Source organism: Oncorhynchus nerka, linkage group LG11 (assembly GCF_034236695.1).
Source record: "Oncorhynchus nerka isolate Pitt River linkage group LG11, Oner_Uvic_2.0, whole genome shotgun sequence".
Lineage (NCBI taxonomy): Eukaryota > Metazoa > Chordata > Actinopteri > Salmoniformes > Salmonidae > Oncorhynchus > Oncorhynchus nerka.
In genome coordinates this window covers 15,834,921-15,860,719 of record NC_088406.1, presented here as the reverse complement: position 1 = coordinate 15,860,719, position 25,799 = coordinate 15,834,921, and the positions used below count along the sequence as shown (strand labels likewise).

Here is a 25,799-nt window from a genome sequence, read left to right as displayed (position 1 = left end):
GTCACTTTAATAACTACCTACATGTACATATTACCTCAATTATCTCACTCTCTGTTGTTATCATCTATGCATAGTCACTTTAATAACTCTACCTGCATGTACATATTACCTCAATTATCTCACTCTCTGTTGTTATCATCTATGCATAGTCACTTTAATAACTCTACCTGCATGTAAATATTACCTCAATTATCTCACTCTCTGTTGTTATCATCTATGCATAGTCACTTTAATAACTCTACCTGCATGTACATATTACCTCAATTATCTCACTCTCTGTTGTTATCATCTATGCATAGTCACTTTAATAACTCTACCTACATGTACATATTACCTCAATTATCTCACTCTCTGTTGTTATCATCTATGCATAGTCACTTTAATAACTCTACCTACATGTACATATTACCTCAATTATCTCACTCTCTGTTGTTATCATCTATGCATAGTCACTTTAATAACTCTACCTGCATGTACATATTACCTCAATTATCTCACTCTCTGTTGTTATCATCTATGCATAGTCACTTTAATAACTCTACCTGCATGTACATATTACCTCAATTATCTCACTCTCTGTTGTTATCATCTATGCATAGTCACTTTAATAACTCTACCTACATGTACATATTACCTCAATTATCTCACTCTCTGTTGTTATCATCTATGCATAGTCACTTTAATAACTCTACCTACATGTACATATTACCTCAATTATCTCACTCTCTGTTGTTATCTATGCATAGTCACTTTAATAACTACCTACATGTACATATTACCTCAATTATCTCACTCTCTGTTGTTATCTATGCATAGTCACTTTAATAACTATCTACATGTACATATTACCTCAATTATCTCACTCTCTGTTATTATCTATGCATAGTCACTTTAATAACTCTACCTGCATGTACATATTACCTCAATTACCTGACTCTCTGTTGTTATCATCTATGCATAGCCACTTTAAATAACTCTACCTACATGTACATATTACCTCAATTACCTCGACTAAACGGTGCCTCCATACATTGACTCTCTACCGGTACCCCCTGCATATAGTCTTGTTATTGTTATTTTACTGCTGCTCTTTAATTACTTGTTACTTTTATTCCTTATTCTTATATATTTTTTAACTGCATTGTTGGTTAAGGGCTCGTTAAGTAAGCATTTCACTGTAAGGTCTACAGGTACCTGTTGTATTCAGCATTTCACTGTACGGTCTACAGGTACCTGTTGTATTCAGCATTTCACTGTAAGGTCTACAGGTACCTGTTGTATTCAGCATTTCACTGTAAGGTCTACAGGTACCTGTCGTATTCAGCATTTCACTGTAAGGTCTACAGGTACCTGTCGTATTCAGCATTTCACTGTAAGGTCTACAGGTACCTGTTGTATTCAGCATTTCACTGTAAGGTCTACAGGTACCTGTTGTATTCAGCATTTCACTGTACGGTCTACAGGTACCTGTTGTATTCGGCACATGTGACTAATAACATTTAATTTGAATAGCAAGTTTATTACAGTGTCAACAGGCTCCTTAATTGGAGAGAAGGTAGGCAGAGGTAACTATGGACATGCATGTGTATGTATAAAACAGTACAAATAATAAATGCATTTATACACAAGTAATGAATTAAAACGAATTTATAACCAAAATATAATTAAGTTCTCTCCATGTTATAAAAATAAGTTTAACTGTAAAAAATGATATAGTGACACAGAAACGTATCCAATGGAGCATTTAGAAATGAATGGTAAATAATGTAGTGTCATTATGGAGTCACTTTTATTGTAAATAAGAATATAATATATTTCTAAACACTTCTACATTAATCAGGTACATTTTTGGTTCTGAACTAATACATTATTTACCATTAATTCATATTGGGCACAAAATAATCTGAAACACAACCAAAACAAACAGAAGATGCATCCAACGAGTTTGTAGAGTCACAAGCGTGATGTAATCATTACGTACTAGGTATATGGGACCAAATACTAAACGTTAGGCCTCATTTAATCCACATTTAAGTGAATTTGTCCCAATAATTTTAGTTCTCTAAAATGGGGAACTATGTACAAAAAGTGCTGTAATGTCTAAACGGTTCTCCCTGATATGGATTAAAATAACCTCAAATTAAAAGCTGTCAGTCTTCACTGTCAGTCTTCACTCTAACCTCCTAGTCATTGTATAATTTCAAATTCAAAGTGCTGGAGAACAGAGCAATACAACAACTGCAACATTGCCAGTGTCCCAATACTTCTGGGGCTCACTGTATGTTGGCTCCTATCAGACATGTGCACACATATTAACCTTCATGTTATCACTTCATTAAGGACCTTAAGCTAAGGCAGAGGTTAAACATACACAAACGCACACACACACACACACACACACACACACACACACCACATTCCCGGCAGATTTGGGAACAAAAACATCAGATTTGAAAATGACCTGTGAAAACAAGCCAGTGTTATTGCGCAATCCAATCGTCTGCAGCTGATACACCAAGGGACAGCACCAGATCTGTAAATCCAGGCCGATAGGTTTGGTTTGAGGAACTAGTCCTGTGATATTCTCTTGGAGACTTGTGTACTTACAAGGACACTATACCTTATTTTGTAATGGCAAAATAATAATATTGACATCATATTGACTAGTGCATTAGATCACAAAGCCTCAGTGTCAATCTACAGGGACACATGTCGTCCATATCAGTGCTTATTTCAAGACATGAAATATTTGTCTCTGACATTCTCACTTTTAAAATGTCTAAATACCTATTAGATAGAAAAGGTACAGTACACACTGGGAATAGCACACCACAGCCAAAACAGATACAAGTCAATTTACAGTTTTTCTCGATTGTTTTCTCGATGCTGAGTAACCTGTACATTTGGAAATGAAGCTTTTGGAAAATGGGTATTTTACTGTGCATGGACTCTTCCTTACATGTTCTGTCAGTGTGACTTTTCAAAGGTCAGGTTTTTGACCAAAACAGCATATACAGTAGTATTCCCTTATCCACTAATGTACGAGGTATTTATTACAGTAGTATTCCCTTATCCACTAATGTACGAGGTATTTATTACAGTAGTATTCCCATATCCACTAATGTACGAGGTATTTATTACAGTAGTATTCCCTTATCCACTAATGTACGAGGTATTTATTACACTATTATTCCCTTATCCACTAATGTACAAGATATTTATTACAGTAGTATTCCCTTATCCACTAATGTACGAGGTATTTATTACAGTAGTAATCCCTTATCCACTAATGTACGAGGTATTTATTACAGTAGTATTCCCTTATCCACTAATGTATGAGGTATTTATTACAGTAGTATTCCCTTATCCACTAATGTACGAGGTATTTATTACAGTAGTATTCCCTTATCCACTAATGTACGAGGTATTTATTACAGTAGTATTCCCTTATCCACTAATGTACGAGGTATTTATTACAGTAGTATTCCCTTATCCACTAATGTACGAGGTATTTATTACAGTAGTATTCCCTTATCCACTAATGTACGAGGTATTTATTACAGTAGTATTCCCTTATCCACTAATGTACGAGGTATTTATTACAGTAGTATTCCCTTATCCACTAATGTACGAGGTATTTATTACAGTAGTATTCCCTTATCCACTAATGTACGGGGTATTCATTACAGTAGTATTCCCTTATCCACTAATGTACGAGGTATTTATTACAGTAGTATTCCCTTATCCACTAATGTACGGGGTATTTATTACAGTAGTATTCCCTTATCCACTAATGTACGGGGTATTCATTACAGTAGTATTCCCTTATCCACTAATGTACGGGGTATTTATTACAGTAGTATTCCCTTATCCACTAATGTACGAGGTATTTATTACAGTAGTATTCCCTTATCCACTAATGTACGAGGTATTTATTACAGTAGTATTCCCTTATCCACTAATGTACGAGGTATTTATTACAGTAGTATTCCCTTATCCACTAATGTACGAGGTATTTATTACAGTAGTATTCCCTTATCCACTAATGTACGAGGTATTTATTACAGTAGTATTCCCTTATCCACTAATGTACGAGGTATTTATTACAGTAGTATTCCCTTATCCACTAATGTACGAGGTATTTATTACAGTAGTATTCCCTTATCCACTAATGTACGGGGTATTCATTACAGTAGTATTCCCTTATCCACTAATGTACGAGGTATTTATTACAGTAGTATTCCCTTATCCACTAATGTACGGGGTATTTATTACAGTAGTATTCCCTTATCCACTAATGTACGGGGTATTCATTACAGTAGTATTCCCTTATCCACTAATGTACGGGGTATTTATTACAGTAGTATTCCCTTATCCACTAATGTACGGGGTATTCATTACAGTAGTATTCCCTTATCCACTAATGTATGAGGTATTTATTACAGTAGTGTTTTGAAGTTCTCTCTCCAGGGTGTTCCTGAAAGGGTTATCTGGATAGTCAGTGCTGTGATTTTACAAAATTCAAAATAATTGATCTGAAAACCTATTCTAAACATGTTGGTAGCAGTACTTTGAATAAATCCCTCCAGTGTGTAACAAACAGTCATGTAGTCTGTGTTTTTGACAGTTTGTGTGTGTTGTCTGAGGGCAAAGTTTGAATCGGGACCCAGAAGTTAGATGTTTGTGCCGTTGGGTGTGAGTTTTTACAATTGTGTGTGAAGATTTGAGAAAACGGTGAGTTGTTCCAGGAATTGTGTCTAAGCAATTGAGAAACTGTAAAAGGGATAATCCGCCCCGAGAAATGAAACAGGTCAATTTCGTGAAAGCCTATGTTCCATCAGTGGATAAAAAAATGTTTCCCTCGTGATTTAAATTTTAAGTGGTGCGTCTGCGAAAGCAGGAAATCATGTAGGAACGCGTCATAGCTACATGGTTCTCATCACTGTATATAGTGTGTTTTCTCCTTCAAGTACCATAATGCAATGTGTGTCTGTGGGAAACGTGGGAAAAAGGCAACGTCCTCTGCTCTCGCTTGGTGAGAGAGCCTCCTAAATTGATAATGTAGTTTGTTTAGGTGATTTTTAAAGCTAGCTAGCTATTTTGCATGCTGATATTGATTTGGCTATTGTGTGTAGTTACGTTTTCCTGATAGCCAGCCCAGAAAGAGAGCATCGCATTGTGGGTTTTGTAGCATAAATTGACTTGATCTGCAACAGATTTCCACAACGATTTTCAAACGTTGCTACCAACCTTGTTATAATGACAAAATGAAACGTGTTCACAAATATTGTTTTAACATATTTGTGTTATTTAAATACAACTCTGCTGTTTTTAACCAAGATCTCTGCCTCATTGCCTGCATCCGTACTGGGTCAGCGGTCAAACGATTTCCACTCATCACTGTCAAACGCTCCCTGAAACACTTCAGCGAGCAGGCCTTTCTAATCGACCTGGCCGGGGTATCCTGGAAAGATATTGATCTCATCCCGTCAGTAGAGGATGCCTGTTTTTTTTTTTAAATGCCTTCCTAACCATCTTAAATAAACATGCCCCATTCAAGAAATTTAGAACCAGGAACAGATATAGCTCTTGGTTCTCTCCAGACCTGACTGCCCTTAACCATCGCAAAAACATCCTATGGCGTTCTGCATTCGCATCGAACAGCCCCCGTGATATGCAATGTTTCAGGGAAGCTAGAAACCAATATCCACAGGCAGTTAGAAAAGCCAAGGCTAGCTTTTTTCAAGCAGAAATTTGCTTCCTGCAACACAAACTCAAAAAAGTTCTGGGACACTCAAGTCCATGGAGAATAAGAACACCTCCTCCCAGCTGCCCACTGCACTGAGGATAGGAAACACTGTCACCACCGATAAATCCACTATAATTGAGAATTTCAATAAGCATTTTTCTACGGCTGGCCATGCTTTCCACCTGGCTACCCATATCCCGGTCAACAGCACTGCACCCCCCACAGCAACTCGCCCAAGCCTTCCCCATTTCTCCTTCTCCCAAATGCAGATAGCTGATGTTCTGAAAGAGCGGCAAAATCTGGACCCCTACAAATCATCTGGGCTAGACAATCTGGACCCTTTCTTTCTAAAATGATCTGCCGAAATTGTTGCAACCCCTATTACTAGCCTGTTCAACCTCTCTTTCGTGTCGTCTGAGATTCCCAAAGATTGGAAAGCAGCTGCGGTCATCCCCCTCTTCAAAGGGGGGGGACTCTCTTGACCCAAACTGCAACAGACCTATATCTATCCTACCCTGCCTTTCTAAGGTCTTCAAAAGCCAAGTCAACAAACAGATTACCAACCATTTCGAATCCCACCATATCTTCTCCACTATGCAATCTGGTTTTATAGCTGGTCATGGGTGCACCTCAGCCACGCTCAAGGTCCTAAACGATATCTTAACCGCCATCAATAAGAAACAATACTGTGCAGCCGTATTCATTGATCTGGCCAAGACTTTCGACTCTGTCAATCACCACATTCTCATCGGCAGACTCGATAGCCTTGGTTTCTCAAATGATTGCCTCGCCTGGTTCACCAACTACTTCTCTGACAGAGTTCAGTTTGTCAAATCGGAGGGTCTGTTGTCCGGGCCCCTGGCAGTCTCTATGGGGGTGCCACAGGGTTAAATTCTTGGACAGACTCTCTTCTCTGTATACATCAATGATGTCGCTCTTGCTGCTGGTGAGTCTCTGATCAACTTCTACGCAGACGACACCATTCTGTGTACTTCTGGCCCTTCTTTGGACACTGTGTTAACAACCCTCCAGACGAGCTTCAATGCCTCCTTCTGTGGCCTCCAATTGCTCTTAAATAGAAGTAGAACTAAATGCATGCTCTTCAACCGATCGCTGCCTGCACCTGCCCGCCCGTCCAACATCACTACTCTGGACGGTTCTGACTTAGAATATGTGGACAACTACAAATACCTAGGTGTCTGGTTAGACTGTAAACTCTCCTTCCAGACTCACATCAAACATCTCCAATCCAAAGTTAAATCTAGAATTGGCTTCCTATGTTGCAACAAAGCATCCTTCACTCATGCTGCCAAACATACCCTTGTAAAACTGACCATCCTACCGATCCTCAACTTTGGCGATGTCATTTACAAAACAGCCTCCAATACCCTACTCAACAAATTGGATGCAGTCTATCACAGTGCCATCCGTTTTGTCTCGAAAGCCCCATATACTACCCACCACTGCGACCTATATGCTCTCGTTGGCTGGCCCTCGCTTCATACTCGTCGCCAAACCCACTGGCTCCAGGTCATCTACAAGACCCTGCTAGGTAAAGTCCCCCCTTATCTCAGCTCGCTGGACACCATAGCAGCACCCACCTGTAGCACACGCTCCAGCAGGTATATCTCTCTGGTCACCCCCAAAACCAATTCTTCCTTTGGCCGCCTCTCCTTCCAGTTCTCTGCTGCCAATGACTGGAACAAACTACAAACATCTCTGAAACTGGAAACACTTATCTCCCTCACTAGCTTTAAGCACCAACTGTCAGAGCAGCTCACAGATTACTGCACCTGTACACAGCCCATCTCTAACTTACTACCTTTTCCTCCCTTATCTCCCTCACTAGCTTTAAGCACCAACTGTCAGAGCAGCTCACAGATTACTGCACCTGTACACAGCCCATCTCTAACTTACTACCGTTTCCTCCCTTATCTCACCTCATTTGCTCACATCGTATATAGACTTTTATTTCTAACGTATTATTGACTGTATGTTTGTTTTACTCCATGTGTAACTCTGTGTCGTTGTATCTGTCGAACTGCTTTGCTTTATCTTGGCCAGGTCGTAATTGTAAATGAGAACTTGTTCTCAACTGGCCTACCTGGTTAAATAAAGGTGAATTAAACAATACATTAAAACATGCAACACGGTTGATAAGTGGAATTAGTGGTTTGGGGTGGATTATCCCGCTAAGGCATCCTTTGCTACCATGCGGTGTTGTCATGTGTTGCTGCTATGCTATGTTGTGTTAGGTCTCTCTTTAAATAGTGTTGTGTTGTCTCTCTTGTCATGATGTGTGGTTTTGCCCTATATTTTTATATTCTTTTTACAATTTTTAATCCCAAGCCCCGTCCCCGCAGGAGGCCGTTTGCCTTTGGATAGGCTTGTAAATAGGAATTTGTTCTTAACTGACTTGCCTAGTTAAATAAAGGTAAAATAAAAAATAAATAAGGCCATGGGATGTGTAGGTAATACACGCCACCTAGTGGCTCATATAGAAAACAACTAGCAATGTGCACGGACATACAGGATACATTACATAATACTATGGCAACCAAAAGCAGTGTTATGGCTGACTACTTCATGCATTTTAGTATACAGTCACAAGCAGACACACTAGCAAACACACTGACTTGTTGCCATGCTGGCAGAGCAGAAGTCAATGAGGGTTCTGGATCGGTTCTAGCTACCCAGAACCCATGTATCTAGGTGTAACACAACTGTGGACTATGGTTGTTTTACATACTCCTTGGTTCCTTTGTCTCAAAGCCAGTTAACCCTTGATTAAACATGGGGTCTGAATAATCTAGGGCTTTTCACTTCCTCACACCTTGGTTCCCTGTCTCTGAGAGTGGTGATCTTGGTGATCAGTATTCTGGTGCTCCTGCGGAACCGTGGCTGTGTGAAGTAGAACAGTATAGGATCTAGAACACTGTTCATGCTGGCGAAAGGCCTGGTGCACTTGTAGATCACTGAGAACAGGTTCCGTGTCGCACACGGAGCACCTGGTAAGGTTCGTACCAACAGGTACATGGTCTTAGTAAGGTGGAACGGCAGGAAGCTCACAGCGAACACCGTCACCACGATGACTATCATCTTCACCGCCTTGTCCCGTTTCTCCATTGAGGCTGCCATGGTAGCGCCCTGATAGGATGGCGGGCGGCAGAGGAGGCGACCCATGCGACAGTAGCATGCCACCACACCCATAAAAGGCAACAGGAAGCCCAGGCAGGTCAGAGCCATCCCATAGGGGTAGTAGTCAGCCGAATGCTCCGGTGGACTCAGGTCGTAACAGACGGTGCGGTTACGTTGTGTTCCTGTGGAGGCGTAGTGGAACGTGGGGGCACAGAGGAGGGCGACCACCAGCCACACACCCCCACAGACCACCCGTGCCAGCCTGCGACCCCCCTGCTTGTGCCAGCCGGCCATAGGGTGGCAGATGCCCACGTAGCGCTGGAGGCTGATACAGGTCAGGAACAGGATACTGCCATGCAGGTTACTGTGGGAACAATAAATAACATCAATGATGTTATAATGACAGGGTTCTCTCTCTACGATACACTCAAATATCTGTCCACAGAAAGGTAACATTCAGTATATGACTGATTATTCCCTGTAGGACTAAGTATATGAGTTTGAGTATTTTAAGTAATCTATAGAACTATGATATGAATATGTCAGTTAATGAGTAGCTATGCTACCTGTAGAACTGAAAGCGGACCAGTTTGCAGGCCAGCTCTCCAAAGGGCCAGTAGTCATGACTGGCGTAGTTGTAGATGAGCAGAGGTAGTGACATCACATACAGGAAGTCAGCCGTGGCCAGATTGAGCATGTAGACGTTGCTCCGGGTCAGGTTGGGTCGTGACCTCCAGATCTTCAAGATGACCGCCCCATTCAGAGGCAGACCAATCAGGAAGACCACACTGTAGACGGCAGGAAGTAGGAAGCGTTTAAAATCCTCCTTATAGGTGCAGACTGGCCATGTGACATTGTTATCGCCCATGGCGATGAGGTATTCCTCCAAGTGGGGTTCTGTGTAATGTCCAGAGGAGGAACCTTCTGCTGTGAACATTCCAATGAGGAAAGGTTCCGTAGAGAACACTTCTAGAGAGGATATCGACATGGCAACAGCTTCACATTCTGAAACAGAAGAGAGGCCAGGATGAATCACATCAAAGTTGATAACCATGTAGTGCTGAGTGATTAATCGAAATGTTGTACTGTTTTGGTTATTAAACAACTAATTGACTGACATCGGTTCAATTACTTGAATTCCATGTATTATTTAGTTTTTCTGTGAGACCAACGCTCTAGAGAGAAATCAAATAATTCAAGAGAGAAATCAAGTCAAGAACTATGTGGGACGCTGGGCTAAAGGGAGTTGTAGTTTTCATTCTTGTTCAGTGCAGAAATGTGGTAAATAACTACAATTACCATAATCCATTGCACCTGTTCTTTCTGGGTCGGACAGAGATGGATACATTTTTACACTTGCTACACACAGACCCAGGGGCATTATACACCCTGGAAATCTGAGAGGGCACAAAGTACGTGAGGATGGCTGGGGGTGGCTCTAGGCTCCCTGTCCGTAAGTAGGAGAATTTCGCATTTTCAAACACCTGAAACACCCCTTTCCTGCAATCTAGAGCCATAATCATTATGCTTAGCTAATTCTATGTAAAATACATTTTATGTAAGCATACCTCTTGAGGTGTCTGTATCCTCCTGACTAGTGGTTATTTTGTTAAAGAAACATAATATATGAGAATGCTGTTCATTGACTACAGCTCAGCGTTCAACACCATAGTTACCTCAAAGCTCATCACTAAGCTAAGGACCCAGGGACTAAACACATCCCTCTGCAACTGGATCCTGGACTTCCTGACGGGCCGCCTCCAGGTGGTGAGGGTAGGCAGCAACACATCTGCCACGCTGATCCTCAACACAGGTGCCCCTCAGAGGTGGGTGCTTATTCCCCTCCTGTATTCCCTGTTCACACACGACTGCGTGGCCAAACACGACTCCAACACCATCATTAAGTTTGCCGACAACACAACGGTGGTAGGCCTGATCACCGACAATGATGAGACAGCCTATAGGAAGGAGGTCAGAGACCTGGCAGTGTGGTGCCAGACAACAACCTCTACCTCAACGTGAGCAAGACAAAGGAGCTGATTGTGGACTACAGGAAAAGGAGGGCCAAACACACCCCCATTCACATTGAGGGGGTTGTAGTGGAGCGGGTTGAGAGCTTCAAGTTCCTTGGTGTCCACATCACCAACAAACTATCATGGTCCAACGCACCAAGACAGTCTTGAAGAGGGAACAACAAAGCCTATTCCCCCTCAAGAGACTGAAAAGTTTTGGCATGGGTCCTCAGATCCTCAAAAATTTCTACAGCTGCACCATCGAGAGCATCCTGACCAGTTGCATCACCACCTAGTATGGCAACTGCTCGGCACTCGACCGCAAGGTGCTACAAAGGGTTGTGCGTACGGCCCAGTATAGCACTGGTGCCAAGCTTCCTGCCTTCCAAGACTTTGATACCAGGTGGTGTCAGCGGAAGGCCCTAAAAATTGTCATAGACTTCAGCCACCCACCCAGTCATAGACTGTTCTCTCTGCTACCGCAAGGAAAGTAGTGCCAGGTCTAGGTCTAAAAGGCTTCTTAACAGCTTCTACCCCCAAGCCATAAGACTGATGAACAGTTAATGAAATGTCTACCCGGACTATTTACATTGACCCCCTTTCTTATGCTGTTGTTACTCGCTGCTTATTATCTGTGCAGAGTCACTTTACCCCTTTACCTACATGTACACATGACCTGAATTACCTCGACTAACCCGTACCCCCACACATTGACTCAGTACCCCCTGTATATAGCCTCCACATTGACTCGTTACCCCCTGTATATAGCCTCCACATTGACTCGTTACCCCCTGTATATAGCCTCCACATTGACTCGTTACCCCCTGTATATAGCCTCCACATTGACTCGTTACCCCCTGTATATAGCCTCCACATTGACTCGTTACCCCCTGTATATAGCCTCCACATTGACTCACATTGGTACCCCCTGTATATAGCCTCCACATTGACTCGTTACCCCTGTATATAGCCTCCACATTGACTCGTTACCCCCTGTATATAGCCTCCACATTGACTCGTTACCCCTGTATATAGCCTCCACATTGACTCGTTACCCCTGTATATAGCCTCCACATTGACTCGTTACCCCTGTATATAGCCTCCACATTGACTCGTTACCCCCTGTATATAGCTCCACATTGACTCGGTACCCCCTGTATATAGCCTCCACATTGACTCGTTACCCCCTGTATATAGCCTCCACATTGACTCGGTACCCCCTGTATATAGCCTCCACATTGACTCGTTACCCCTGTATATAGCCTCCACATTGACTCGTACCCCCTGTATATAGCCTCCACATTGACTCGTTACCCCCTGTATATAGCCTCCACATTGACTCGTTACCCCCTGTATATAGCCTCCACATTGACTCGTTACCCCTGTATATAGCCTCCACATTGACTCGGTACCCCTGTATATAGCCTCCACATTGACTCGGTACCCCCTGTATATAGCCTCCACATTGACTCGTTACCCCCTGTATATAGCCTCCACATTGACTCGTTACCCCCTGTATATAGCCTCCACATTGACTCGTTACCCCTGTATATAGCCTCCACATTGACTCGTTACCCCCTGTATATAGCCTCCACATTGACTCGTTACCCCCTGTATATAGCCTCCACATTGACTCGTTACCCCCTGTATATAGCCTCCACATTGACTCGGTACCCCCTGTATATAGCCTCCACATTGACTCGTTACCCCCTGTATATAGCCTCCACATTGACTCGTTACCCCCTGTATATAGCCTCCACATTGACTCGTTACCCCCTGTATATAGCCTCCACATTGACTCGGTACCCCTGTATATAGCCTCCACATTGACTCGGTACCCCCTGTATATAGCCTCCACATTGACTCGTTACCCCCTGTATATAGCCTCCACATTGACTCGTTACCCCCTGTATATAGCCTCCACATTGACTCGGTACCCCTGTATATAGCCTCCACATTGACTCGGTACCCCCTGTATATAGCCTCCACATTGACTCGGTACCCCCTGTATATAGCCTCCACATTGACTCGGTACCCCCTGTATATAGCCTCCACATTGACTCGGTACCCCTGTATATAGCCTCCACATTGACTCGGTACCCCCTGTATATAGCCTCCACATTGACTCGTTACCCCCTGTATATAGCCTCCACATTGACTCGGTACCCCCTGTATATAGCCTCCACATTGACTCGTTACCCCCTGTATATAGCCTCCACATTGACTCGTTACCCCTGTATATAGCCTCCACATTGACTCGTTACCCCTGTATATAGCCTCCACATTGACTCGTTACCCCCTGTATATAGCCTCCACATTGACTCGTTACCCCTGTATATAGCCTCCACATTGACTCGTTACCCCTGTATATAGCCTCCACATTGACTCGTTACCCCTGTATATAGCCTCCACATTGACTCGTTACCCCTGTATATAGCCTCCACATTGACTCGTTACCCCCTGTATATAGCCTCCACATTGACTCGTTACCCCCTGTATATAGCCTCCACATTGACTCGGTACCCCCTGTATATAGCCTCCACATTGACTCGTTACCCCCTGTATATAGCCTCCACATTGACTCGTTACCCCCTGTATATAGCCTCCACATTGACTCGGTACCCCCTGTATATAGCCTCCACATTGACTCGTTACCCCCTGTATATAGCCTCCACATTGACTCGGTACCCCTGTATATAGCCTCCACATTGACTCGTTACCCCTGTATATAGCCTCCACATTGACTCGGTACCCCTGTATATAGCCTCCACATTGACTCGTTACCCCTGTATATAGCCTCCACATTGACTCGTTACCCCCTGTATATAGCCTCCACATTGACTCGGTACCCCCTGTATATAGCCTCCACATTGACTCGGTACCCCCTGTATATAGCCTCGTTATTGTTATTTTATTGTGTTATTTTTTTTCAATAAAAAAAAAAAAATGAGTGCATATATTTAGGCTTTTCTTGCTATACATTGTTGGTTAAGGGCTTGTAAAGTAAGCATTTTTAATGTAAGATCTCGGCACGTGACAAATAAAAATTGATTTGATAATATGCTTCTCTGCATCTCTGCTAAAATCTGGGTAAGATTGAAAGGAATGTGAGTCTTAATCAGTACATTTAGTAAATGTTTGAATATTTTTTTAACTGAACAGACCTCAAAAAGCACTAATAGCTCAGCACTACAACCCCACTCAGCACTACAACCCCACTCAGCACTACAACCCCACTCAGCACTACAACCCCACTCAGCACTACAACCCCACTCAGCACTACAACCCCACTCAGCACTACAACCCCTCAGCACTACAACCCCGCTCAGCACTCAGCACTACACTCACCCCTCTCAGCACTACAACCCCACTCAGCACTACAACCCCACTCAGCACTACAACCCCGCTCAGCACTACAACCCCTCTCAGCACTACAACCCCGCTCAGCACTACAACCCCGCTCAGCACTACAACCCCACTCAGCACTACAACCCCACTCAGCACTACAACCCCTCTCAGCACTACAACCCCACTCAGCACTACAACCCCACTCAGCACTACAACCCCACTCAGCACTACAACCCCGCTCAGCACTACAACCCCACTCAGCACTACAACCCCGTTCAGCACTACAACCCCACTCAGCACTACAACCCCGTTCAGCACTACAACCCCTCTCAGCACTACAACCCCTCTCAGCACTACAACCCCACTCAGCACTACAACCCCACTCAGCACTACAAACCCCACTCAGCACTACAAACCCCACTCAGCACTACAACCCCTCTCAGCACTACAACCCCACTCAGCACTACAACCCCGCTCAGCACTACAACCCCACTCAGCACTACAACCCCTCTCAGCACTACAACCCTCTCAGCACTACAACCCCACTCAGCACTACAACCCCACTCAGCACTACAACCCCGCTCAGCACTACAACCCCACTCAGCACTACAACCCTCTCAGCACTACAACCCCTCTCAGCACTACAACCCCACTCAGCACTACAACCCCACTCAGCACTACAACCCCACTCAGCACTACAACCCCTCTCAGCACTACAACCCTCTCAGCACTACAACCCCTCTCAGCACTACAACCCCACTCAGCACTACAACCCCTCTCAGCACTACAACCCCTCTCAGCACTACAACCCCACTCAGCACTACAACCCCCTCAGCACTACAACCCCACTCAGCACTACAACCCCACTCAGCACTACAACCCCACTCAGCACTACAACCCCACTCAGCACTACAACCCCACTCAGCACTACAACCCCGCTCAGCACTACAACCCGCTCAGCACTACAACCCCTCTCAGCACTACAACCCCGCTCAGCACTACAACCCCGCTCAGCACTACAACCCCACTCAGCACTACAACCCCGTTCAGCACTACAACCCCACTCAGCACTACAACCCCACTCAGCACTACAACCCCACTCAGCACTACAACCCCACTCAGCACTACAACCCCACTCAGCACTACAACCCCACTCAGCACTACAACCCCACTCAGCACTACAACCCCACTCAGCACTACAACCCCACTCAGCACTACAACCCCACTCAGCACTACAACCCCACTCAGCACTACAACCTCAGCACTACAACCCCACTCACAACAACCCCACTCAGCACTACAACCCCACTCAGCACTACAACCCCACTCAGCACTACAACCCCACTCAGCACTACAACCCCACTCAGCACTACAACCCCGTTCAGCACTACAACCCCGTTCATCACTACAACCCCGCTCAGCACTACAACCCGTTCAGCACTACAACCCCTCTCAGCACTACAACCCCGCTCAGCACTACAACCCCACTCAGCACTACAACCCCACTCAGCACTACAACCCCACTCAGCACTACAACCCCACTCAGCACTACAACCCCACTCAGCACTACAACCCCACTCAGCACTACAACCCCACTCAGCACTACAACCCCACTCAGCACTACAACCCCACTCAGCACTACAACCCCACTCAGCACTACAACCCCACTCAGCACTACAACCCCTCTCAGCACTACAACCCCTCTCAGCACTACAACCCCTCTCAGCACTACAGCCCCCTCTCAGCACTACAACCCCCTCACTACAACCCCTCAGCACTACAACCCCTCTCAGCACTACAACCCCACTCAGCACTACAAACCCACTCAGCACTACAACCCTCTCAGCACTACAACCCCGCTCAGCACTACAACCCCGCTCAGCACTACAACCCCGCTCAGCACTACAACCCCGCTCAGCACTACAACCCCGCTCAGCACTACAACCCCGCTCAGCACTACCCGCTCAGCACCCCGCTCAGCACTACAAACCCCGCTCAGCACTACAAACCCCACTCAGCACTACAACCCCTCTCAGCACTACAACCCCACTCAGCACTACAACCCCACTACTCAGCACTACAACCCCACTACTCAGCACTACAACCCCGCTCAGCACTACAACCCCGCTCAGCACTACAACCCCGCTCAGCACTACAACCCCGCTCAGCACTACAACCCCGCTCAGCACTACAACCCCGCTCAGCACTACAACCCCGCTCAGCACTACAACCCCGCTCAGCACTACAACCCCGCTCAGCACTACAACCCCGCTCAGCACTACAACCCCGCTCAGCACTACAACCCCGCTCAGCACTACAACCCCGCTCAGCACTACAACCCCGCTCAGCACTACAAACCCCGCTCAGCACTACAACCCCGCTCAGCACTACAACCCCGCTCAGCACTACAACCCCGCTCAGCACACCCCGCTCAGCACTACAACCCCGCTCAGCACTACAACCCCGCTCAGCACTACAACCCCGCTCAGCAGTACAACCCCGCTCAGCAGTACAACCCCGCTCAGCACTACAACCCCTCTCAGCACAACAACCCCACTCAGCACTACAACCCCTCTCAGCACTACAACCCCTCTCAGCACTACAACCCCCTCAGCACTACAACCCCACTCAGCACTACAACCCCACTCAGCACTACAACCCCACTCAGCACTACAACCCTCTCAGCACTACAACCCCTCTCAGCACTACAACCCCGCTCAGCACTACAACCCGCTCAGCACTACAACCCCACTCAGCACTACAACCCCACTCAGCACTACAACCCCACTCAGCACTACAACCCCACTCAGCACTACAACCCCGTTCAGCACTACAACCCCGTTCATCACTACAACCCCGCTCAGCACTACAACCCCGTTCAGCACTACAACCCCTCTCAGCACTACAACCCCGTTCATCACTACAACCCCTCTCAGCACTACAACCCCTCAGCACTACAACCCCTCTCAGCACTACAACCCCACTCAGCACTACAACCCCGTTCAGCACTACAACCCCGTTCATCACTACAACCCCGCTCAGCACTACAACCCCGTTCAGCACTACAACCCCTCTCAGCACTACAACCCCGTTCATCACTACAACCCCTCTCAGCACTACAACCCCTCAGCACTACAACCCCTCAGCACTACAACCCCTCTCAGCACTACAACCCCACTCAGCACTACAAACCCACTCAGCACTACAACCCCTCTCAGCAGTACAACCCCACTCAGCACTACAACCCCACTCAGCACTACAACCCCACTCAGCACTACAACCCCACTCAGCACTACAACCCCACTCAGCACTACAACCCCACTCAGCACTACAACCCCACTCAGCACTACAACCCCACTCAGCACTACAACCCCACTCAGCACTACAACCCCTCTCAGCACTACAACCCCTCTCAGCACTACAACCCTCTCAGCACTACAACCCCGCTCAGCACTACAACCCCGCTCAGCACTACAACCCCGCTCAGCACTACAACCCCGCTCAGCACTACAACCCCTCTCAGCACTACAACCCCGCTCAGCACTACAACCCCGCTCAGCACTACAACCCCGCTCAGCACTACAACCCCGCTCAGCACTACAACCCCGCTCAGCACTACAACCCCGCTCATCACTACAACCCCGTTCAGCACTACAACCCCTCTCAGCACTACAACCCCTCAGCACTACAACCCCACTCAGCACTACAACCCCTCTCAGCACTACAACCCCTCTCAGCACTACAACCCCACTCAGCACTACAACCCCACTCAGCACTACAACCCCACTCAGCACTACAAACCCACTCAGCACTACAACCCCACTCAGCACTACAACCCCACTCAGCACTACAAACCCACTCAGCACTACAACCCCACTCAGCACTATTTCCCCCTCTTCTAAAGACTGTCCTCTTCATCTCAGTCTACCAGTACTCTCCACCAGGTGAGGATGGAGAATATGGTGTTTTCATAGTAACTCACTTGGTTTAACTATCTCTAAATTCTGTCTGTGTGCTACGGGACCATCCATGCGTACAAAATGCATGCATGTCTGTGAGTCGCTTTGGATAAAGTGTCTGCTAAATTGTATGTATATATTAGTGTACTGGTCCAAACCTGAGGACCAAACGCAGCCAAAAGTACAGTATTTTAGCAGTGGGAATGCCTGTCTCTCTATCAGCCCCCTACTACCCACTCAGCGGTTGGACGTCTGTGGTTCAAGCTGTTGTATCATCATCATCAATCTCTTATCCTCATCATCATCAGTTTCTTATCCTAGCTCCTTCATCATCAATCTCTTATCCTAGCCCCTTAATCATCAACATCAGTCTCTTATCCTCTTCATCATCATCATCACCAGTCTCTTATCCTAGCCCCTTCATCATCATCAATCTCTTATCCTAGCCCCTTCATCATCAACATCAATCTCTTATCCTATCCCTTTCATCATCATCATCATCATCAATCTCTTATCCTAGCCCCTTCATCATCATCATCAATCTCTTATCCTAGCCCCTTCATCATCAACATCAATCTCTTATCCTAGCCCCTTCACCATCATCATCAATCTCTTATCCTCTCCCCTTCATCATCAGTCTCTTATCCTATCCCCTTCATCATCAACATCAGTCTCTTATCCTATCCCCTTCATCATCAACATCAGTCTCTTATCCTATCCCCTTCATCATCAACATCAGTCTCTTATCCTCTTCATCATCAAAATCAGTCTCTTATCCTTGCCCCTTCATCATCAACAGTCTCTTATCCTAGCCCCTTCATCATCAACATCAGTCTCTTATCCTCTTCATCATCAACATCAGTTTCTTATCCTATCCCCTTCATCATCAATCTCTTATCCTAGCCCCTTCATCATCAACATCAGTCTCTTATCCTCTTCATCATCATCACCAGTCTCTTATCCTAGCCCTTCATCATCAGTCTCTTATCATAGCCCCTTCATCATCAACATCAGTCTCTTATCCTCTTCATCATCATCACCAGTCTCTTATCCTAGCCCTTCATCATCTGTCTCTTATCATAGCCCCTTCATCAAACTCTTATCCTAGCCCCTTCATCATCAACATCAGTTTCTTATCCTAGGTCCTTCATCATCAACATCATGATCATAATTATCCATCACGTCTCGCCGTCCAAGCCACACGTCGGAGAGTATTAGATCGGTAGAGCTGACTTCCAAAGCCAATCTCCAACACATACTAGCACTCTATTGTCTGAACAGTGACGCATGGTTTCACAACACTTCATACCAGGAATGACTAAGTGAAGGGGAAGGAAAGGGAGTGCCAATATGCCATATCACTGTGTGTTTGTGTGTGTAAGATGGCTGAAGTACCCGTTTCCTGGCAGCTGATTAACCTCCACCCCACCCCTTTCTCTCCCCCAACTCTCTCATGTGACCTACTGGTTGTGTGTATGGACTGACATGTGACCTACTGGTTGTGTGTATGGACTGACATGTGACCTACTGGTTGTGTGTATGGACTGACATGTGACCTACTGGTTGTGTGTATGTACTGACATGTGACCTACTGGTTGTGTGTATGTACTGACATGTGACCTACTGGTTGTGTGTATGTACTGACATGTGACCTACTGGTTGTGTGTATGTACTGACATGTGACCTACTGGTTGTGTGTATGGACTGACATGTGACCTACTTGTTGTGTGTATGTACTGACATGTGACCTACTGGTTGTGTGTATGGACTGACATGTGACCTACTGGTTGTGTGTATGGACTGACATGTGACCTACTGGTTGTGTGTATGTACTGACATGTGACCTACTGGTGTGTATGTACTGACATGTGACCTACTGGTTGTGTGTATGGACTGACATGTGACCTACTGGTGTGTATGTACTGACATGTGACCTACTGGTGTGTATGTACTGACATGTGACCTACTGGTTGGGTGTATGGACTGACATGTGACCTACTGGTTGTGTGTATGGACTGACATGTGACCTACTGGTTGTGTGTATAGACTGACATGTGACCTACTGGTTGTGTGTATGGACTGACATGTGACCTACTGGTTGGGTGTATGGACTGACATGTGACCTACTGGTTGGGTGTATAGACTGACATGTGACCTACTGGTTGGGTGTATAGACTGACATGTGACCTACTGGTTGGGTGTATAGACTGACATGTGACCTACTGGTTGTGTGTATGGACTGACATGTGACCTACTGGTTGTGTGTATGGACTGACATGTGACCTACTGGTTGGGTGTATGGACTGACATGTGACCTACTGGTTGTGTGTATAGACTGACATGTGACCTACTGGTTGTGTGTATGGACTGACATGTGTCCTACTGGTTGTGTGTATAGACTGACATGTGACCTACTGGTTGTGTGTATGGACTGACATGTATGTGGAGCTGATAGATGCACACACACTGTACACACACACTGTACACACACACACTGTACATGTTAATGTAAAGTATTTTGCCTGTAATGTATTTCTCGTTATGTGTCAGACCCCTGTAAGACAAATTAGTCATTAACTCTGAAAGGGTAAAGTAAGGATCAATGTTTGGGACAAGCTTACATTTAAATAAAAAAAAATAAAAAAACATTCTATTGCTGGATTCAAAGTTGCAACCTTTGGAATCCAAGGCTTACGCAGTAGCAAAACCCAAACCTACTTGAAGGTAACAGCACACACTGTTCCTCCTAGTGGCCGGTTTTCACATCATCTCCCGACATCCTCAGAGATAGATGGACATCGAATACTGACTTGTACCCCAGTTGACCTGGCAGGAATTCTCAGCAATCAGAGACAGGTGCAAACTCACATACAGTAGTAGCTGACACACACACACACACACACAGCTGGGCAATGAGGGAGAGTTCTTCACATCACGTGTGTGCGTGCGTGCGTGCGTGCGTGCGTGCGTGCGTGCGTGCGTGCGTGCGTGCGTGTGCATGCCAAGATTACATGCTATCGCACAGGCAGTGTAACACACTTATTTATAAACCACATGATCACATGACCTGAACCAGACACATCAGATAGAGCAGGCTAATGATATCATGTTGAACTTTCTCATGCACAGTGATTATACACACACACACACACATCCCTTCCTTCCAGTCAAGTTTCATTACCATCCCTCAACCACGGTCATTAGATTGTAGGAGAGAAAGCAGAGCCTGTTGAATTGAATGACACACACACACAGACACGCACACACGCACGCACGCACACACGCACACACACACACACACACACACACGCACACACACGCACACAAACGCACACACACACACACACACACACACACAACATTTAAAGCCAAGGCCATATGTCATTCAATTAATTGAAATCATCAAATCACTCTGGAGACAGACATTGCAGCAATGGAAACAGACCCCATCAATCAATCGCAAGACAGTCAAGGTATAACTCTAAAATATACATGTGACATATGGGAAAAGTGGAAGATGCCAGGGTTTATTTTGAACCCAAATCTGACCCTCACCTAACCCAGCGGGGACACCATCGCTTCAAGATAACACCTCGCTTCCAGATTTCTGTATGCTACAGTGGGTCAATATTACAACAACAAACATTCTCCACCATTACAGATCAGTCTTCAGAGCTGGCTTCTCCCCCTAGGGTGATACAGGTCAATATTACAACAACAAACATTCTCCACCATTACAGATCAGTCTTCAGAGCTGGCTTCTCCCCCTAGGGTGATACAGGTCAATATTACAACAACAAACATTCTCCACCATTACAGATCAGTCTTCAGAGCTGGCTTCTCCCCCTAGGGTGATACAGGTCAATATTACAACAACAAACATTCTCCAACATTACAGATCAGTCTTCAGAGCTGGCTTCTCCCCCTAGGGTGACACAGTTAACCATTACAGATCAGTCTTCAGAGCTGGCTTCTCCCCCTAGGGTGACACAGTTAACCATTACAGATCAGTCTTCAGAGCTGGCTTCTCCCCCTAGGGTGATACAGTTAGGGAACAGTTAGGAGAACGTGGAGCAACTGGAAAGAGGCTAAATGCAGATTTGATGCAGACGGAGGCAGTACTTTGCCTGAGTGTCCTGGGACACAGGTCTGCTCTGCTAAGTGCAGCATCAAGCTATAATGACTATCTGATGTTATGACGACCAGCTTATTCAGCATGTAGCTCAATATCAATTCTTCAAACATCTTCTTTTTGTCTCCGAAACCTTCAGTCTTACAGCTACGGATTTTCAGTTACACCCAAAAGGAGATCCTACAGTGGCATTTAGGCACTTAAAAGAGACCCACTCTAATGCTTTGTTAAAGGGTTTGCATAGATACCTCTGTCACCGAGAAAGAAGTTGTCATGGTTTTGCAAGGCGAGAAGGAAGAAAATGTGCAGCTGTTGAAATGGCTGTCGGTAAACTACAGAGACATGAAGGACAGTTCACAGCTGTCTAAAGGGATGTTGGTAAACTACAGAGACATGAAGGACAGTTCACAGCTGTCTAAAGGGACGTTGGTAAACTACAGAGACATGAAGGACAGTTCACAGCTGTTGAAATGGCCGTCGGTAAAATACAGAGACACGAAGGACAGTTCACAGCTGTCTAAAGGGACGTTGGTAAACTACAGAGACATGAAGGACAGTTCACAGCTGTCTAAAGGGATGTTGGTAAACTACAGAGACATGAAGGACAGTTCACAGCTGTCTAAAGGGATGTTGGTAAACTACAGAGACATGAAGGACAGTTCACAGCTGTCTAAAGGGACGTTGGTAAAATACAGAGACATGAAGGACAGTTCACAGCTGTTGAAAAGGGACGTTGGTAAACTACAGAGACATGAAGGACAGTTCACAGCTGTCTAAAGGGACGTTGGTAAACTACAGAGACATGAAGGACAGTTCACAGCTGTCTAAAGGGCTGTCGGTAAACTACAGAGACATGAAGGACAGTTCACAGCTGTTGAAAAGGGACGTTGGTAAACTACAGAGACATGAAGGACAGTTCACAGCTGTCTAAAGGGCTGTCGGTAAACTACAGAGACATGAAGGACAGTTCACAGCTGTCTAAAGGGCTGTCGGTAAACTACAGAGACATGAAGGACAGTTCACAGCTGTCTAAAGGGCTGTCGGTAAACTACAGAGACATGAAGGACAGTTCACAGCTGTTGAAAGGGCTGTCGGTAAACTACAGAGACATGAAGGACAGTTCACAGCTGTCTAAAGGGACGTTGGTAAACTACAGAGACATGAAGGACAGTTCACAGCTGTCTAAAGGGCTGTCGGTAAACTACAGAGACATGAAGGACAGTTCACAGCTGTCTAAAGGGACGTTGGTAAACTACAGAGACATGAAGGACAGTTCACAGCTGTCTAAAGGGACGTTGGTAAACTACAGAGACATGAAGGACAGTTCACAGCTGTTGAAAAGGGACGTTGGTAAACTACAGAGACATGAAGGACAGTTCACAGCTGTCTAAAGGGCTGTCGGTAAACTACAGAGACATGAAGGACAGTTCACAGCTGTCTAAAGGGACGTTGGTAAACTACAGAGACATGAAGGACAGTTCACAGCTGTCTAAAGGGACGTTGGTAAACTACAGAGACATGAAGGACAGTTCACAGCTGTCTAAAGGGACGTTGGTAAACTACAGAGACATGAAGGACAGTTCACAGCTGTCTAAAGGGCTGTCGGTAAACTACAGAGACATGAAGGACAGTTCACAGCTGTCTAAAGGGCTGTCGGTAAACTACAGAGACATGAAGGACAGTTCACAGCTGTTGAAAGGGCTGTCGGTAAACTACAGAGACATGCAGGACAGTTCACAGCTGTTGAAAGAGACGTTGGTAAACTACAGAGACATGAAGGACAGTTTACCCTGGACACTAAGAGACCATGTTAATTAATTGTATTTATATTCATCACCAGGTCTCAAAGCATTTAATCTGTAGGTGAGGAACTCTCCAGATCCACCATCTGGAGGTGACGAACTCTCCAGATCCACCATCTGTAGCAATGGCGCCAACCTGTATAGTCTGTCCATCCCTGACTTAACGTTAACCCTATCAGACCAGGAGAGGAGACAGTTAACATAGAATACACACTGCTTCTCAATCTCCCTCCATCCTCTATGTCAACTATATCTGTGCCAGTGGACCCAGAGAAAGCACCCACAGGACCCTGACTAATGTCTGGTGTGGTCCGACCCAACAGGACCTTTACTAGAAACATTGCTGTGGTCCGACCCAAAAGGACCTTTACTGCTGTGGTCACTATACACATATTGTGCTTTCCATCACAAAAGATACACACACAGGTACAGACACAGGTACACATACAGGTACACACTAACACACACAGACACACTATTTTGCTGCAGTGAGGTGTGAAGTGATGTTATAGAGAACACTGTAATAACAATAGCAGCAACTGTATATCATTCATCAGCCATGTGTATTATTCATAATTAAGTGTTTCTCCTAGGATTTATTTCAGCAGCGGTGGCAGAGTTAGCAGGGATCCCCGACAAATGTCACTTCTAAATGCATATAGGGGAAATGGGAAACACTGAGTAGCCTAAACATGTCTCAGACAGAAGTTAGAGCTAGGGTGCTGGGGAGGACAGGCTCCTGGTAATGGCTGGAGGGAATTAGTGGATTGGTATCAAATACATGTGTTTGATGCCATTGCATTCGCGCCATTCGAGCCGTCCTCCACTCAGCAGCCTCCACTGAGCTAGAGGTATGGAGAACTGTAAAACTGACTGTTAAAACTGTGTCTATCTGAGTGGGTTCTATACTCCATATGCACGACATAGTCCTTACGGTTCCTAATGAAATATTATTGAATCTCAAACACAGTGTGTTTGTGAGAAAAGATCAGCTCTTGAGTTGGCTTCATCAATGTGCACAATTACAACAATAGGAGTACAAATTCCCCACCATTCATCATGATACACTGAAGGTTAGGAATAATAGGCTACTTCATGTTGTTGACAGGTTTAGACAGGTTAAAATAGCTGTGGAGGAATCAAACAGTAACATCGGAGACAGGTATGACAGTTGACCTAAGCTGACGAGGCTGCTATAAATTATATTCTTCAAGAATCAATGGGTATATATCTTTAATTTAAAAGTTTAAAAAAAATGTAATCTACTAACTACGCATCGTAGAATTCCCCTTTACGGTATTTCACTAATACTATGCACCCTGCGCATTTAATTCGGAGGACCATTGCCAAAATGATTATATATTCCATGGAAACATGTTCCAGACTACTATGGTATAATGACTATACACTGTGCCAATGAGGTTGTTTCGAGTCGTCTGCATATAAAGTACAATTATAACACTGTTTTTTTTTACCTCTGTGGCTGCGACAAAATAGTGACTTTCTCTGCTCCTGTAAACAAGTGGGAGATCCAAACCTGCCTCGTGTTTTACCAGGCAGTCGCCTAGTAAATAGCCCAAACAAATGAGTACTTTAGTGAGAAAAATCAGTAAACCAATCAATGGAGATCCTTCATAAAGTCCAACTGATTTGGATATG

General features: G+C 45.1%; 1 protein-coding gene across 1 annotated transcript; it reads right to left on the bottom strand.

Moving 5' to 3' along the window:
- Positions 1–1,498: 1,498 nt before the first annotated feature.
- Positions 1,499–25,799, bottom strand: LOC115117500 (P2Y purinoceptor 3-like). The gene is made up of 3 exons (XM_029645970.2): positions 25,616–25,799; positions 9,454–9,892; positions 1,499–9,251 (listed from the first exon to the last, which is right to left on the bottom strand). The coding sequence occupies exons 2-3, from the start codon at positions 9,873–9,875 to the stop codon at positions 8,537–8,539; spliced, it is 1,137 nt and encodes a 378-aa protein (XP_029501830.1). The 5' UTR covers positions 9,876–9,892; positions 25,616–25,799; the 3' UTR covers positions 1,499–8,536.